The sequence below is a fragment of the Pogona vitticeps genome, chromosome 2 (assembly GCF_051106095.1).
Source record: "Pogona vitticeps strain Pit_001003342236 chromosome 2, PviZW2.1, whole genome shotgun sequence".
In the NCBI taxonomy this organism is placed as follows: Eukaryota; Metazoa; Chordata; class Lepidosauria; order Squamata; family Agamidae; genus Pogona; species Pogona vitticeps.
Window position 1 is genome coordinate 83579659 of NC_135784.1, and position 14991 is coordinate 83594649.

General features: G+C 41.3%; 1 protein-coding gene across 1 annotated transcript in view; it reads left to right on the top strand.

Moving 5' to 3' along the window:
• MST1R (macrophage stimulating 1 receptor) overlaps window positions 1–14991 on the top strand; it is a 54185-nt gene that overhangs the window by 12145 nt on the left and 27049 nt on the right. The window contains exons 2-4 of the mRNA XM_078385517.1: window positions 6340–6528; window positions 9689–9814; window positions 12753–12923. Coding sequence (XP_078241643.1) covers window positions 6340–6528; window positions 9689–9814; window positions 12753–12923 — 486 coding nt within the window. The remainder of the gene's footprint in view (window positions 1–6339; window positions 6529–9688; window positions 9815–12752; window positions 12924–14991) is intronic.

The window sequence follows — 14991 nt, forward strand, 5'->3', positions numbered from 1 at the left end:
GGCCCTAACCGTAACTGGCAGTAACTGGTCAGCAACTACGGTAATACCTCCACAGATGATATACACATACCCTGTTTCCCCGAAAATAAGACCTAATTTGAAAATAAGCCCTGGTATCATTTTTCAGGATGCTCGAAATATAAGCCCTACCCCAAAATAAGCTCCAGTTAAGTGAAACTCTGCTCTCCACCATTGTGCAGCAACCAGAAGATGACATGACTGTATTTGAATAAATGTGGACTGTTGTAAATGGGGGGGGGATCCCCTGAAAATAAGCCCTAATGCGGTTTTTGGAGCAAAAATTAATATAAGACCCTGCCTTATTTTTGGGGAAACACGTTAGTAATCATAGTGGTGTGCTGTCAACTCAGTTCTAACTTATAGTGACCCTTTCCAGGGTTCCCTTGGTAGACAGTACTCAGAATTGGTTTAACATTCCTTTATTCTGGGGCTGCCCGGGGACTTTGCAGCTTGCCCAAGGGACCCCAAGCTGGCTTTACTTGCAGGAGGCACAGTGGTGAATTGAGGAATAGGCTTTCTCTTTTATCTGTTTTTTTGTGGTTAATGCTAAAATTAATTGTTTTAAAATTTTGTTGTGCAAATCTTGAGTGTTCATGAAAGAAAGGAATGTGCAAATGTTTTAAGAAAGGCATAGGTGCAAGTGGGCATACAGTATTTCCGAACAGAGGGAGTGAAAGAGTACGATCCGTCAAAGACAGATAGACAGATGCATGGATGAGATCATAAATGACCTTGTGTCGGGAGGAAAGAAGTATTCAAATTTGTAGAATCATATTATGAGGACAGTGAAATCTGGAACAGACTATAAAGGGTTCCAAAAGTGTCTCTCTAAACTGGGGAAATGAGCAACAAAATGGCAAATGAGATTCAAGATAAATTAGCTTTGGAACATAACATGATTTTAACTTCACATTTAAACATCTGAGGCCTGCACTGGCAGTAATGGCCCTGAAGAGAGTCATAGAGAAGGCTTGCTTGCCTGTCTGGTGATTTTTGTCTTGCCTGCCTTTCAGGCAAGACAAAAATGTATGGAAGCTGAAATGAAATGTATGGAAGCTGAAATGAAATGTATGGAAGCTGAAATGTATGGAAGCTGAAATGAAAACAACAACATACAACCAAAAATCAATGAGGCAATAAAGAAAACAGTGACAAAGCCATTAAAGAGGTCAAATTAGGAACCCACAGACTAGAATGAGAGTCTTGTACACCTGCTGAAAGTATTCTTTCACAGCGGGGAAATAAAACCAAATTCAGGGGTTATTAGATTATTGACTGAAAATAAGAGAAGAGAGTATTATGGTGCTGTTGTGTAGACTTAGAATGTAGACACTTAAAATATTTTGTAGTCTTCTGGTCGGCTCATGAAAAGATGGGTAGGGCACATGTGTCAGATAGGATGCACAGCTTCTGCATTCCTGGTATAAGCCTTGGAAGGAGTCCTGCGGTTCAGGGGACGGCTACTAGGGAGTGTAGACATTTCTGAGCTAGATGAACCACTGATCTGGTGAGAAAAGAAAGCTTCGTAGGTGAAGAAGATGTCAGAGGGGTTAATGATTTAAAAGAAAAAAGAAAAACAAACACTGCCTTGAAAAACAAACACCGCCATGACCATTTTGAGAATTCCATTCATAATTTTTCTACCATGTGTTTGAGGCAGTGAATTTTATCCACAAAAGTTTGCATTGAATGTTTGAATCTTAGTGGTCTAAATCAAAGTACCGCCTCTTCTACTTTTGCATTGTGTAAAGGACCACAGGCGATGTCTGGTGTTTTTTTTTTAAGAAACACAACCTGATAGTTGTAAAAGCATTTTCCTTATGAGGAAGAAAAAAGCTTAAAGAGCTGAATGTCTAAGGTCTATATGAATTGTGTGCTGCAGAAAATATGCAAGAAACAGACAAAAAAGGACAGCAGGAAGGAGATGAAAATGGGTCTCTCACAAGATGTAGAGAGAGGGATTCAATATGACTTAAGCAGAAAGTAGATGAGGAAATGATGCAAGTGTCTGGGGTAAGAGAGACAGAGCAATTGGAGGGTTATTCATGGGGGCAGTATCCTATATATCTGGCCCCTCTTGCTCCTCATGCCTTTCTCCTGACATATGTTGTTTTAATTTATTTCTGAGAGATAAAAGTCCTCATGTCACAACATTTAGCATGTAAGCTGTGTACTGCTAAAACTGTGTATTGCTAAAGTATGTTCAGGCCTTGGAGTAGTGGGAATATTTTGCAAGTCTTTCCTAGATTTCTCCTCACCCATTGCTGATTCCTCTAGAATTGACATGTAGGTTTGCTTCAGTTCCTTACCCTTTCTTTCTTTCTTTCTTTCTTTCTTTCTTTCTTTCTTTCTTTCTTTCTTTCTTTCTTTCTTTCTTTCTTTCTTTCTTTCTTTCTTTCTTTCTTTCTTTCTTTCTTTCTTTCTTTCTTTCTTCCTTCCTTCCTTCCTTCCTTCCTTCCTTCCTTCCTTCCTTCCTTCCTTCCTTCCTTCCTTCCTTCCTTCCTTCCTTCCTTCCTTCCTTCCTTCCTTCCTTCCTTCCTTCCTTCCTTCCTTCCTTCCTTCCTTCCTTCCTTCCTTCCTTCCTGTTGACACTAGTATTCCTCATGTTCAGAACATTTTCTTCTTCATCATATTTTCTGCTTTTGTGTATTTTAGTTAGGACAAGAGACTGTAAAACTGTCTTCCCTTGTAAATTTTGAACTCGGAGCAGTGAGGTTCTTTGATTTATTGATCTCAGCCAGTCAGTTCTAACCCAGTGAATGAGGACAGGTAGATGTGGAAGCCTTTCTAAGTGGGTGTGTAAGGCACATCAAGGGAATTTCCACAGTGAGTACATTGCAGGAGCTAGACAGAAAGGTGAGGCACTGAGTCAGAAAAGGACTGGAACTGATTAAAGGCTGCATGACAGACTTGTAAGTATTATAGCTTCCTCACAAGGCACCCTGGGAATTGTAGTGGAGATTGCTTATGTGGCATGATCTCTAGCCGAGAATACCTATTCACCTCTGGGAAACTCATTCAGTTAAATAGAGGTTTTCACAAACCACTTCATTCCATAATTATACCCCATGACTCCCTTGTTAGAATGTCACATTATTCACAGTTTTAAGTGGTTTCAGCATGGTTGTCTAAGGGGCACGTAACCCTGTTCAGCTAGATTCTATGCAATGTGTTTGGAAGTAAGGACTACTGTAAGAATCACCTCCTGTTCCACCATATGAATGCTTTGGCATTTTGTGTTGTATTTTAATGTGAACAGCCCCCTCTAAGATAAGTTTATTCTGCTGTTCCTTTTGCCAGAAACACAGCTGTATTTCAAATCTTAAAGTAAAAATAAAATGTTAAAATAAGTGTTAAAATAAACAAAGCCAGATGTGCAGGAGAAAGCCTTCTGTTGTTAGATACCATAGTGGTGCTAACAGTGATCCCAGCTAGCGAACAGGGCCTTTAACTAAGTGTGGGACAACCAGGGCTTTGTCTAAGGATGTCAAAGTTTTTGGTTTAGTCGTTAAGTCATGTCCGAATCTTTGGTCAAAGTTTAGAAGGTGCCAAAATCTACTAGTGACCAGTGGCATAGCATGGGGGGAGGGGCAGTTGTCCTGGGCACAAAATTCTTAGGGGTGCAAAATGAAAAAAGAGTGGACCATTGGTCCAGATAGGCGGGATAAAAATCAAATAAATGAATAATAAATTAAATTTTAAAAAATAAAGTAAAATAAACCCACATTACATCACTTTTTGCCACCCCAGCAAGACAGGCACCATCGAAGGCCAGACACAGCGCTTTCCAATCCCAGGGCAACCCGCTCTCATGCTCATCTTCTCCAGACATCACTCCATGCTGCAGATTCAGATCCCTCCCTCTCTTCCTCCCTCCCTCCCTCCTCCCCTCCCTCCTGCCTGCACACATACCTCTGCTTCAGTCAGGCTCCCTTTCCATTCTGCTGTTTTCTCACGCAGTCCAGGCACTGGTGAAGAGAGCTCGCTCACTCCCCGCAGTACCCCGGCTCTGAGAGGAAAGGATGGGAGGAGGCGCCCGGCTTTGGCTTCGCTCTTTTCCTTCCACGGGTGCCCTCAGCCACCCTCCCTGAAAAGGGGGGGAGATGTTGCATGGGATAAGGAGGAGAGAACGGGCAAGAAGGCTGCTGTGGCATGTGAACAACCCAAGCCAGGCACTCCACACAGGCTCCAGCTTTTCCTGAGGAGGGAGACACAGTGCAGGCTCCCTCAATTACTCTACTCCTTCCCAAGAACTGGACAGCAGCACCTGGTGCTGGTGGAAGGGACTGAGGGAGTGCTAATGGCCCACAGGTTAGGGGGTGCAATACTTGCCTTGTCTCGGGTCTTGGCAACCCGCACTACATCACTGCTAGTGAGTGTTAGGAAAATATGTCTTCTTGTCCTATTTCCTTTTGTTTAAGGGACCTTTCTCTTTTAGGGGACACCACATGCTGCTCCTCCTTTCTTCATAGAGGCTTGTATCCCACCCTCAGCTCAGAATGAGTGAGAGACAGAGCCATTTGGCCCAGATACACACATCTCTATCATGGTGATTACTAACTCATTGAGATTGACTCCCCTGCTGAATCAGGCAGAGAATTATGACTATCTGCGCATTAGTTTTCGGCCTGACTCAAGCACAACAGGAAACCAAATAGTTAATGAGCTAGAAAACACTAATCACCACTCCTTTTTCCTTTCTTCCACTCACCAAAAGGAGCTTGAATAATCTTGCATCTAATCTGAAATGAGGCTTGGTTTCCCCATGATAGCTGAAATTGAGGAATTATAGTTTGTTTAAACTGCTGTGAACAAGTCAAGATGAAACAGTGGTTTCAGATTCTGGTTAATTATCAAATCATGGTTTAACCAAACCATAGTTTTCAATTTCTGGGAATTGTTCTTAGTTTTAAAACAGAGGTAGACACTTTTGTTCTCTTTTCTGTGGACATGAGAAGGGATGAGCCCAAGTCTGAGGCTTGCCATGGCTCTTTCACATGGCAAGAAACCACGGAGTTCTTGTACATTTGAATCTGGTGTTTTGTAAGGCTCTTCTTAAGTGATATTACACAATGCTTCATCTGACCTCTTTTCTTTAAGAAACTGGCCAGATGTATGTTATGCTGTTCTGATTTCAGTTATATTCATCTCTCATTTAGATGCTAGGCTTTGTTATGGAGTTTTAGAATATGATAATTTGGGGGAGAATCAATAGGGAAAGAATATTTTGAAGAATGTATTTGTTGGCCTGTAATAAAATAAAGCCTTAGTATTCCTGCATTTGAAGTAACAAGTTCTTGTCCCACGAGACTCTGTCAGGAGGCAAGGTTAAAATTGTTGGAATATTTGTCTTGAACTATGGCCTTGACAGGCTGAAAAGCTGTGTGTATGTAGTGCTTTCCTTTCCATTTATCCTTTGCTGGTGTGATAGTTCAGTGACAGGACTCACAGAGTCAGAAGCAAGCAGGATCCTGACAGTCTGGTGGTCAGATTCCAAAGATCCAGGGGCACTAGATGTAGTCTAAGAGAGTGGTTTTTTTTCAACCTTTGGCTTGCTAGAAGTTTTGAACTACATTTCTGAGGAGACTCAGCCAGGGATTTTGAGAGCTGACTTGAGAATGTTTGGAGAGCCAAAAGTCAAGAACTACTGGACTAAGGAAGACTGGAAAGTTTGTTTGTGGATTTATGCCTCACTTTTAAATCAGAATCTTAGGATCTAGAGTACGCAGATGAGATTAGGCAAGTCAGGACTCAATTTGGCACCCCTTTATCATGGACAAGATGCTTAAACGAAGGAAACAAGTCTGGAGCAACATGTGGATCAGAACATCTGGGTGTTTATTGGTTGCCCAGGTTACTTGTTATGAAAAGCCTGACAAAGCCTTGTTGTTGTTTGGGTCAACTTCATGTTGGTAGCTTTGGTGACACTGTCCAATCATCTCATCCTCTGTCTTCCCCTTCTCCTCTTGCCTTCATACTTTCCCAACATTAAGGTCTTTTCCAGGAACTTTTATCTTCTCATGAGATTGCCAAAGTATTGGAGCCTCAGCTTTAGGATCTTGTCCTTTAGGCAAAGCCTTAGTACTACATATTTGCAGGGAGAGGAGGTGGCACTGCAGCACATCAGAGGTCAGGCTAGGAAGGCCTAAGAGAAAAGGACATAGACACTGCCACTGGTTTTGGTGGTGTGGCCAGACCAAAAAAGATGACAGAGCTCCTTCATTATTAATGGTGCGGGGAGGGGTTTTGCAAGATATAGTCACCCCAGTGCCTGACACTGTCAGTGTGTGAAATAACATATGTTTTCTGTCATTCCAGATAAATTACTCAGCCCCCGTGGTGGACAACAGCTGTCAAAAGAAGCCCACATATATCACTACTGATAGCTTCAGGGTGGACCTCTTCCATGGACGTATGTCTCAAGTGCTGCTGACCTCCATCTTTGTCACAGTAATAGGTGAGGTGACTGTGGCTCACCTAGGCACCTCAGAAGGACGTGTTTTGCAGGTGTGTTAGATTCAGAATTGTAACACAGCACTGTATCTGTTAATGTGTGCTTTAAAATACGTTCAACTACATCACCACATGTTTCAATGTATTTTTATGTTTATATGCTTTTGTGTTATATGCTTTTAAAGCCATATGGCTGAAAGGAAAACCAATTACTTTTAGGAAATGTATACATTGCAAGTGCAAATAAATCCATTTGCACATATTTTTTCTTTTCCAAGAAAAAAAAAATCAATGTACTTTTTATTTAAGAGGACCAGATTTTAAATACGGAATTCTGAACACTATTCAAAATTATAATTCCCAGTGTTGTAATAATTCTGGTTCAGTTCCTTTGGCATTCCAACTTTTTGCAATACCTAAAACAGGGAGAGAAATATATCACAAACACATGGAAACATAGAATAGAATTAAGAGTCCGGTTTATTTAACCTGCAGGTTAGGAGGCAAACGGGTGGTAACTAGACATGGGGATGAATAAAATAACCGATCACGATATTCGTCAAGATTGCTGATTCATTAAATATTCATGCCTTCATATTTGTGGGTTCCAGAGACTCCCATGAATACGAAGGGATGAATATTTCCCTATTTGTAATCATCCCCCATAGGCTAGCCTTCCCTCACTTCCTATGGCTTTCCCATTTTGCCTACTGGCCCACCGATCATCTGATTGGTGAGCCAATAGGCAGCCAACCACTTCCACAACTTATCATCTGCTCCCTTCTTCTCCCTAACTTAGCCACTGCCCCCTCGCTGCCACTCCCCTCCACCATAATCACCGCCATCGTCTCCAGCTGGCCCCTGCAGCCACGGCCTATAGAAAGGGACACTGGCTGCCCTTTGCAAAGATGGCAGCTGCAGCTTCATTTAGGGAAAGGACACTGCAGCTGCCATCTTTGCAAAGAGCAGCCTGGATTCCCTTAGCCTGCCTGTTTTTTTTTTTTTTTTTTTTTTTAGTAACCTCCCTTCCCCCCCCCCCCCCACGAATTGACAAATAAATTTGTGGTTCATCAGTTCATGGGGGGGGAGCTTTGTGCTTCATTAACTTTTGTCATGAGTGCAGCTGAAGATGGAACCTGAAGGGTTAACTGTAGCTGAGGAGAATGCTGAGCAATCAGAAATACAAACACCTGAATCACCTCCAGATTCTCCTCCCTCAGTAGACAGGCTTCGGGCCAGGCTTCGGGGAAGACTTATGACAAAAGGGTCAGAGGATCGCTTGAAAGCTGCCCGCAGAAACATCCGATCAAATAGCCCTGAGTTCTGACAGGATGAAAAGGCTTCCAGCAGTTCAAGGGCTGTTTTTATTATATAAACAGCTCTCAGATGGCTGAAAATCCGTGGAAGCAACAAGTTAAACCTCTGGCTTGCATCCACGCTCCTGACATCCTTGAACCTTGTTCCCTGGACCCTTGGCTTTGGACTCTGACCCTGGACTACGTTGTGCGTTTTGGCTTTGGACTCTGACCCGGGACTACGTTGTGTGAGTTGGCTTTGGTATTTGGATATCGACTCTGCATTCCCTGAATTCCTGACATAGGACTGGCTTATCGGACTCTGCTGTTGTAACCCCTGGGAACGTGACAACTTTGACGAATCATGAAGCAGGACGACTTGCCAAAATGGGGAGTCCTCCCCATCTTTAGTGGCAACCCAAATCAGTTGGTCTCTCCAAATCTAGTTTTCGAAGAGCTTATAATGGCTGATAGTCAAGTTGCATTAAGCAAATACAGTGGTGCCCCGCATAGCGAGGTTAATCCGTTCCGGATCAATCTTCACTATGGGAAAACATCACTAAATGGAACGGAAAAGCCCATTGCAGCCGGGCCCAAACTCACCATTGAGCGAAGTTTCCCCATCCGGCCGCCATTTTGGCGCCCTCAGTAAGCGAGGGCAGGGTGCGAAAACGCTGCGTGTGGCCATTTTGGTTGTTCCGGCGGCCATTTTGGAACCGCCGATCAGCTGTTCCCCCGACATTGCAATGCAAAGATCGGTAGTCAAAGTTTCACTCATGAGACTAAATACACTAGAATGAGTTGTCACTGTTTAAATTATGATGAATCATATTGAGTTATTGTTTTTGTAGGTTTTTCTGGCTGTCTGGCCGTGTTCTTGAGGTTTTCTTCCTAACATTTTGCCAGTCTCTGTGGCCAGCATCTTCAGAGGACAAGAGTCAGAACTCTGTCTGTACTCTGGTGCAGTTTGTGGGATAATTGAGTATTTATAGCTGTGGGATCAGCATTTTGTCCTTTTCAGGAGAATGGGTGATTATGGTGATCAGTTTTTTGTTGTGGATATATTGTTGGGATAAGGGGAGGGGGAAAGATGATCTGTCACTGTGATTCATGGGTGTTGTTAGCTGGTCTTTTGTGTGCAATGATCACTGGTCCTTATGGTTGGGTACAGTTCGTTGACCTTTTGCAGATTGTGTTTTTCAGGTCTGGGAGCCAGGTTTTCTTGAGTTTTAGACTTTCTTTTTTTTTGTTGAAGCTCTGTTGGTGTTTGTGGATTTCAGTGGCTTCCCTGTGCAGTCTAACATAATGATTGCTGGTGTTGTCCAGTACTTCTGTGTTTTGAAACTTCATGTCCAGCTTGTTTCAGGGCATGTTCAGCGACTGCTGATTTTTCCGGTTTTTTTAGTCTGCAGTGTCTCTCATGTTCTTTGATTCTGGTGTGGATGCTACATTTTGTGGTTCCAATATATACCTGGCCACAACTGCACGGTATCCGGTATACTTCTGCAGTGGTGAGGGGGTCCCTTTTGTTCTTTGCTGACCATAAAATTTGTTGTATTTTTGTGGTGGGCCTCAATACTGTTTGTAGGTTGTGTTTTTTTCAAAAGTTTCTTCATGTGGACCATAACCCCTTTGATGTATGGCAGAAATACATACTGAGCTTGTTGCAAAGTTTGACCTGTGAATGATAGCAAGAATAAAGGCTGTGGATCCCTGTTGCTCAAATCAAAGATGCATTTACTTCATGATTTCATGGTTCTCAACAGTGCACAGAACCAATTGTAGACATACAGAGTTAAACTCTTGCTTGTAATCAAAAACCCCTATCAGAGTGTTTGATCAATTAGTGCACAGGTTCCTTTCAGCTCTGCCTGCATCAGTTAAAACAGCTGATTAGCAGTGTTTGTTTTCCTTTCCAGGTAGTGCTTCAGGGATCCAGTGTATATACAATCAAAGTGGCCAACTTCTCTTTGGGAGAAAGATTGCCAGTGCTACGAGAGGTCAGCAAGCTCCATGACTCCTTGTTGTTTGTCACAGGAAATAAGGTAAGGGATATGGACTCCTTAAACCTGACAGCACTTGGACTGAGATCTTTAAGGAAGAACTGGTGATATCTTTATTTCTTGAAGGGAGGTTTATTCCAGACATACTTTCTTTGCATCAGAACAAAATGTTGAAGGTGCAGTCTTTACAGTCAGTAATCTAATATCTTACACCCAGTGTAAATGTTCAGGAAAATATAGTGACAGAGGCGGCTTCTACGTGTTCAGAAGGCATAGGCATGGCAAGGGAGAAATCATATTTATTCAATGCTTCCATCATTTCTAAGTGCAGAAAACTTCAGAGTAAAAGGCTACAACTGTGCTTCCCCAAGCAGAGAGTTGTTGAAGTGGAAAAGCATCAAACATGAAGTCTGTCGCTTGAGATCTGGGGAGGTACAGTCCTCTCAGTACTCTTTATTATTATGTGTTGTCAGGTGTTTCCAGCTAATGGAGACCCTGTGAATTAGTGCCCTCCAGAAAAGGTTATTAACAGGCCTGTTCAGGTCCTTTTTTTTGCTTGTGCTTTCCATGTTTCCTTAGCATTGTTGTCCTTTTCGCTTAGTCTTTTCTTCACTGTGTATGCCCAACACACTACAGCTTGGGTTTACCCATTTAATTTCTATGGGGATTTGTTCAAAAATCAATTTATATGTATTTCTGGTGATCCATAGTATCTGTAAAATACTCCTCAGGTGGCACATTTTGAATAAATCACTTTTTACCTGGCAGCTTTCTTCATTTTCCAGCGTTCATATCCAAACAGTGGTGCCTCGCATTACGAGGGCTCCATTTGACGACGAAATCGCTTTATGTCGATGTTTTTGCGATCGCAAAAGCAATCACAAAATGATGTTCCCTATGGGGGAATTTCACATTGCGATGATCGGTCCTCTGTTTCGGTAACTGATCATCGCAAAGCGATGATTTTCGCACAGCTGATCGGCGGTTTCAAAATGGCCGCCGGGTAAAAAAATGGCCGCCTGCTCTTTTCTGGCACAGATTCCTTGCTGCACGGGCAGCAAAAATGGCCGCGCTGTGGAGGATCTTCGCTGGACGGTGAGTTTGAAGCCCCTAGGAACGCATTAATCGGGTTTTAATGTGTTTCTTTGGGCTTTTTAAAATCGCATGATAACGTTTTTGTTTTACAGCGATTTTCGCGAAACGAATTAACGTTGTCATGCGAGGCACCACTGTACATAGTAATTGGGTGTATGGACATGGATGGTCTTGGCTGTGGTCTCAGGCAACATGTTCTTACGCTTAATATTCTTTTGCAGTTCCTTCATAGCTACCCTTCCAAGTCTCAGCCATCTTCTGATTCTTCGGCCGCAGTTTCCATCTGGACTGATAATTGAAATTGAAATATTCCAAGTCTTTATTGTCAGTATTTCAGTTATATAATTTGTCCATAGTCATTATTTTTGTCTTTTTACTGTTCAACTTCAACTCTCCTTGTGCACTTTTTTGCTTTATCAGTAGTTATATGTCATTGCTGTTTTCTACCAGTAATATGATGGCATCTGCATGTCTTAAATTATTTTTTCCCCACCAATTTTCAGGCCTCCTCCATACAATCTAATTTAGCTTTCCATGTGAAAAGTCCTGCATAGAGACTAAACAGACAGGGAAATAAAATACACCCTTGTTGGGACACTTTTGCCTATGGAAAACCATTTCATTCCTCTATAGTGTGTCCTAGCAGTAACCACGTATCCAGAGTTTGGTTATGACCCAGGATAATCACATGTTGAGACACTCCCATTTCGTTTAGAACAACCTTGATTTCATGATCCATATAATCAAAGGCTTTGCTATAATCTCAAAGGTATAAACTGATTTCCTCCAGAAATTCTTTGACATGCTCCAGTAGCCAATATATATTTATAGTATGATCTCTGGTGCTTCTTTTTTTCTTTCTTTTTCTCTGAATCCAGTTTGAACATCAGGAATTTCTTGTTCCATGTGCAGTAGAAATCTTTGCTGCAAAATCTTTAGTATCATTTTGCTGGTCCCATAGGTGCTTCAATCTGTGGCATCTCTTTTCTCTGGAACTAGAATGATTCCAGACTATGGACAGTTATTTTGTGTCCTTTATTTCTTGGCATGTTTTTGTTAGGGTTTTGATAGATTCTGTTTTTGTAGCTTGAGATAGCTGTCTTGGTATCAGTAGAACTCTGTTAGAACCATTTTTTATTGTTCCTTAACATGATCCTGTTTTGGAAAGGAGTACCATATTTCATGTGCTAGAAGACCATAGTTGTTTATCTGAGCTACCTTTCACTATATCCTCTCATTATCACGTGCTCAATGCTTCCAGTGTTAGGAATGTGTATTTCTTTCTTTCTTTCAGTCCTTTGAATCTGTTGATCTGTATGTAGTATGTGATCCTCTCTCCTACAGTATTGAATTTTACCAGGACTTTAGGTACTTCTGACATTGACTGTGCATCACTTCCCATTTCTGTTAGATGTTCCTAAAATTTTTGGCCTGGAGCTTAGTGTTTCCATCAAATGCACCCTTGGATTTCAGGTAGATTTTAAGCACTTTTTTGTTGCCAGTTCATTTCTCCAGTCAATCTACTTTTATTAGAAAAGGTAATTTTGAGGCAGATACCTGTTGAGTTGAGGTCAGGTGGCCATGACAGCTCTGAACTATGACTAGAATATTATGAGTCCACTTGCTGCTTTGTCTTTCTACTGTTTTGACTAAAAGTACAGTCAAGAAGAGTGAGAGCTGAACAACTAAGGCCATCTTATTTATCAGCATATAACTATTTGGATAGATTTTATTTACAGTTTTACTTTTTCCCACTGTAGACTACTCTGTGAATGTGGTTGCAGGTGGTATACATACAGGTAAACAAACAGATACGTTGGCAAGCAAAAAGGGTTTCAGTTGCTTTGGCAACTGGCCTGATATTCTCCGTCTGTCCATCTTGCAGATGTTCCAGGTAAATCAAACTGGTCCAGGCTGTCGCCACTTCGTGACTTGCCTCCGCTGCTTGAAGGCAGAGCGTTTTATGAAATGTGGCTGGTGTGGAGATTCATGTACCCGTCAAGAAGAATGTGATGGAAGATGGAATCGGGACAGCTGCCCCCCTGTTCTCACGGATGTATGCAACTCTCTCCTGTATATAAGATTGGCTGTTAGGAAGCCAGCATAGTAATTTTCAGTGCAACTGTACTAAGAGCACCTCTTGGTGCTTTGAAGCTATTGTACTTTTATTTTTCTTGTTAAATAACTCTCTTAGTATTTTTTTTTTCTGAAAGGCTTTCCATAAAGACTAAAGAACATTTGGCATTTTGGGACCAATTATACTTGTAAAACCTCAGTGTTACATTGTGTCTTCTTTTCCATAAGGTGTGCCTTCTTCTTTCTCTTATCTTTTTACATAATAGGTATTTCTAACCTGAGCCTTTAAGGTATTCCTCTTGTGGAGGAAAGTTGTTGAATCTGGGGGGGGGGGGATCTTTGTTCTTAACATCTACACATTTAGTGCAACTTAAATCTATCTTTATGTTCATATATTTCTTGTCTTTTTGAATGGGTGAGTTTATCTCTCTTGTGTAAGTGGCGATCACTGAAGAGGTCTGAACAGTTTTACTTACTACAGACCTGGGGAACCTCATGTCCTGAGTTGAACCCAGCTGTCCTGGGATCTCAGTTGAGGGTTCTTCAAATGACCACACTCTCTTCCTCATGACACCAATATTTGTGATTTCCCAGGTTGTATGTTTGTGTGAATGTTTTTTCCTCTTCTGAAATGAAGTGTTTTCTCTGATGCTTAGTTACTAACTGTAGGAACAGTTAACTTCTAGTGTTCAGTGGCTGTGGTTACACTGGCCATTTGAATCGATTTCTGTTCAGACTTTTAAAAAAATCAGATTCAAGTCACAAGGTGGCCACGTTCCCTTTCACCACTAGGATCTGATAAGAAGTTTTCCTGAAAACCGTGGGAAGTCATTGCTCGAAACCCATTTGTTGCATAAAGCAACATTATGAGGGCAAATGCACGAGCAGGTGATACCTTTAATTGACCAATAAGAATATAAAACATTATGGAGGCAGTAATGCATCCCTTCTGTGGCCACTGACTTGTTTGTATCAGCAGCCATACTTTATATAAAGACGAACTAAGATTTAGAGAAGCAAATTGTACTAACCCTCATATAACTCACTCTATAATCACCAAGAGATAATAGGCCACGTCCTTTTTCCTTTAACAAGAGGCAGGAGAACATCTTGATTTTAAAAAGCAACCATGTTAGTCTGTGCTAGCATGCCTTAAAGAGTAACTGCTATATTTCAGTGTTAAGTTTTTGTCTATGAAAGCTCAAATTAAAATATAGCTGTTGGTCTTTGAGGGGCCACATTTTTGTCTTCTTGATTTTTTAAATTTCTGTTTTGTTTTTGTCTCACTTGATAAAAAAGTATGCCAACTATTCAAATTTCTACCCCACTTTTGCCTTGTACATTACAAAAATGTCTTAGAAAAAATGATTAAAGACTATTTAAGGAACATGAATAGAATTGTTTAGATGTTCTCTGCTTTGTAACACTTGTGTTCCATTTGTATGAGAGACAGTTGTGAAAGTACATGAGGGGGGGGGAATCCCAAATGTTTTGAGGTATACATTTATTAAGATCAACAAAAATGCTAGAAAAGAGCCATGCACGTTTATGGGCCTTAGAAGGGAATTGCCCAACAGTACTGGCACAGCACTAGAGCTATATTGATTTTTAATTTCTGATAATCTGTGAAGCAAATTGGATGGCTTCAGGCAAATCACTTTCTGCCAGCCTGCTTATGTGCCATTGTTTGTTGCTGTTTCAATCACAGCAGTCTTGATTTCACCCATCTTGAAAAACATGGGAAATCATCATCATTAGCTGGGATGTGGCCAGCAGATGTTGTCATCTTTTGTTAATATGAGCTGTATGCACCTTTATCTGTATCCAGCTAAACTTTGTTTCACTTCATTCTAATAAGAACTTCTATTCAATGGGTTGTGTTTTCTTTTGTCTGTCCCTACGATGAACCACAACATCACCAATTTTTTTCATACAACAGTCAGAAGGAGGTCCAAAAGAAAACTGGTCGAAGAGAAATAGAATAGAAAGAAATCTGGTCGAATAGACCAGATGGGCGGGATATAAATCAAATAAATAAAATAAAATAA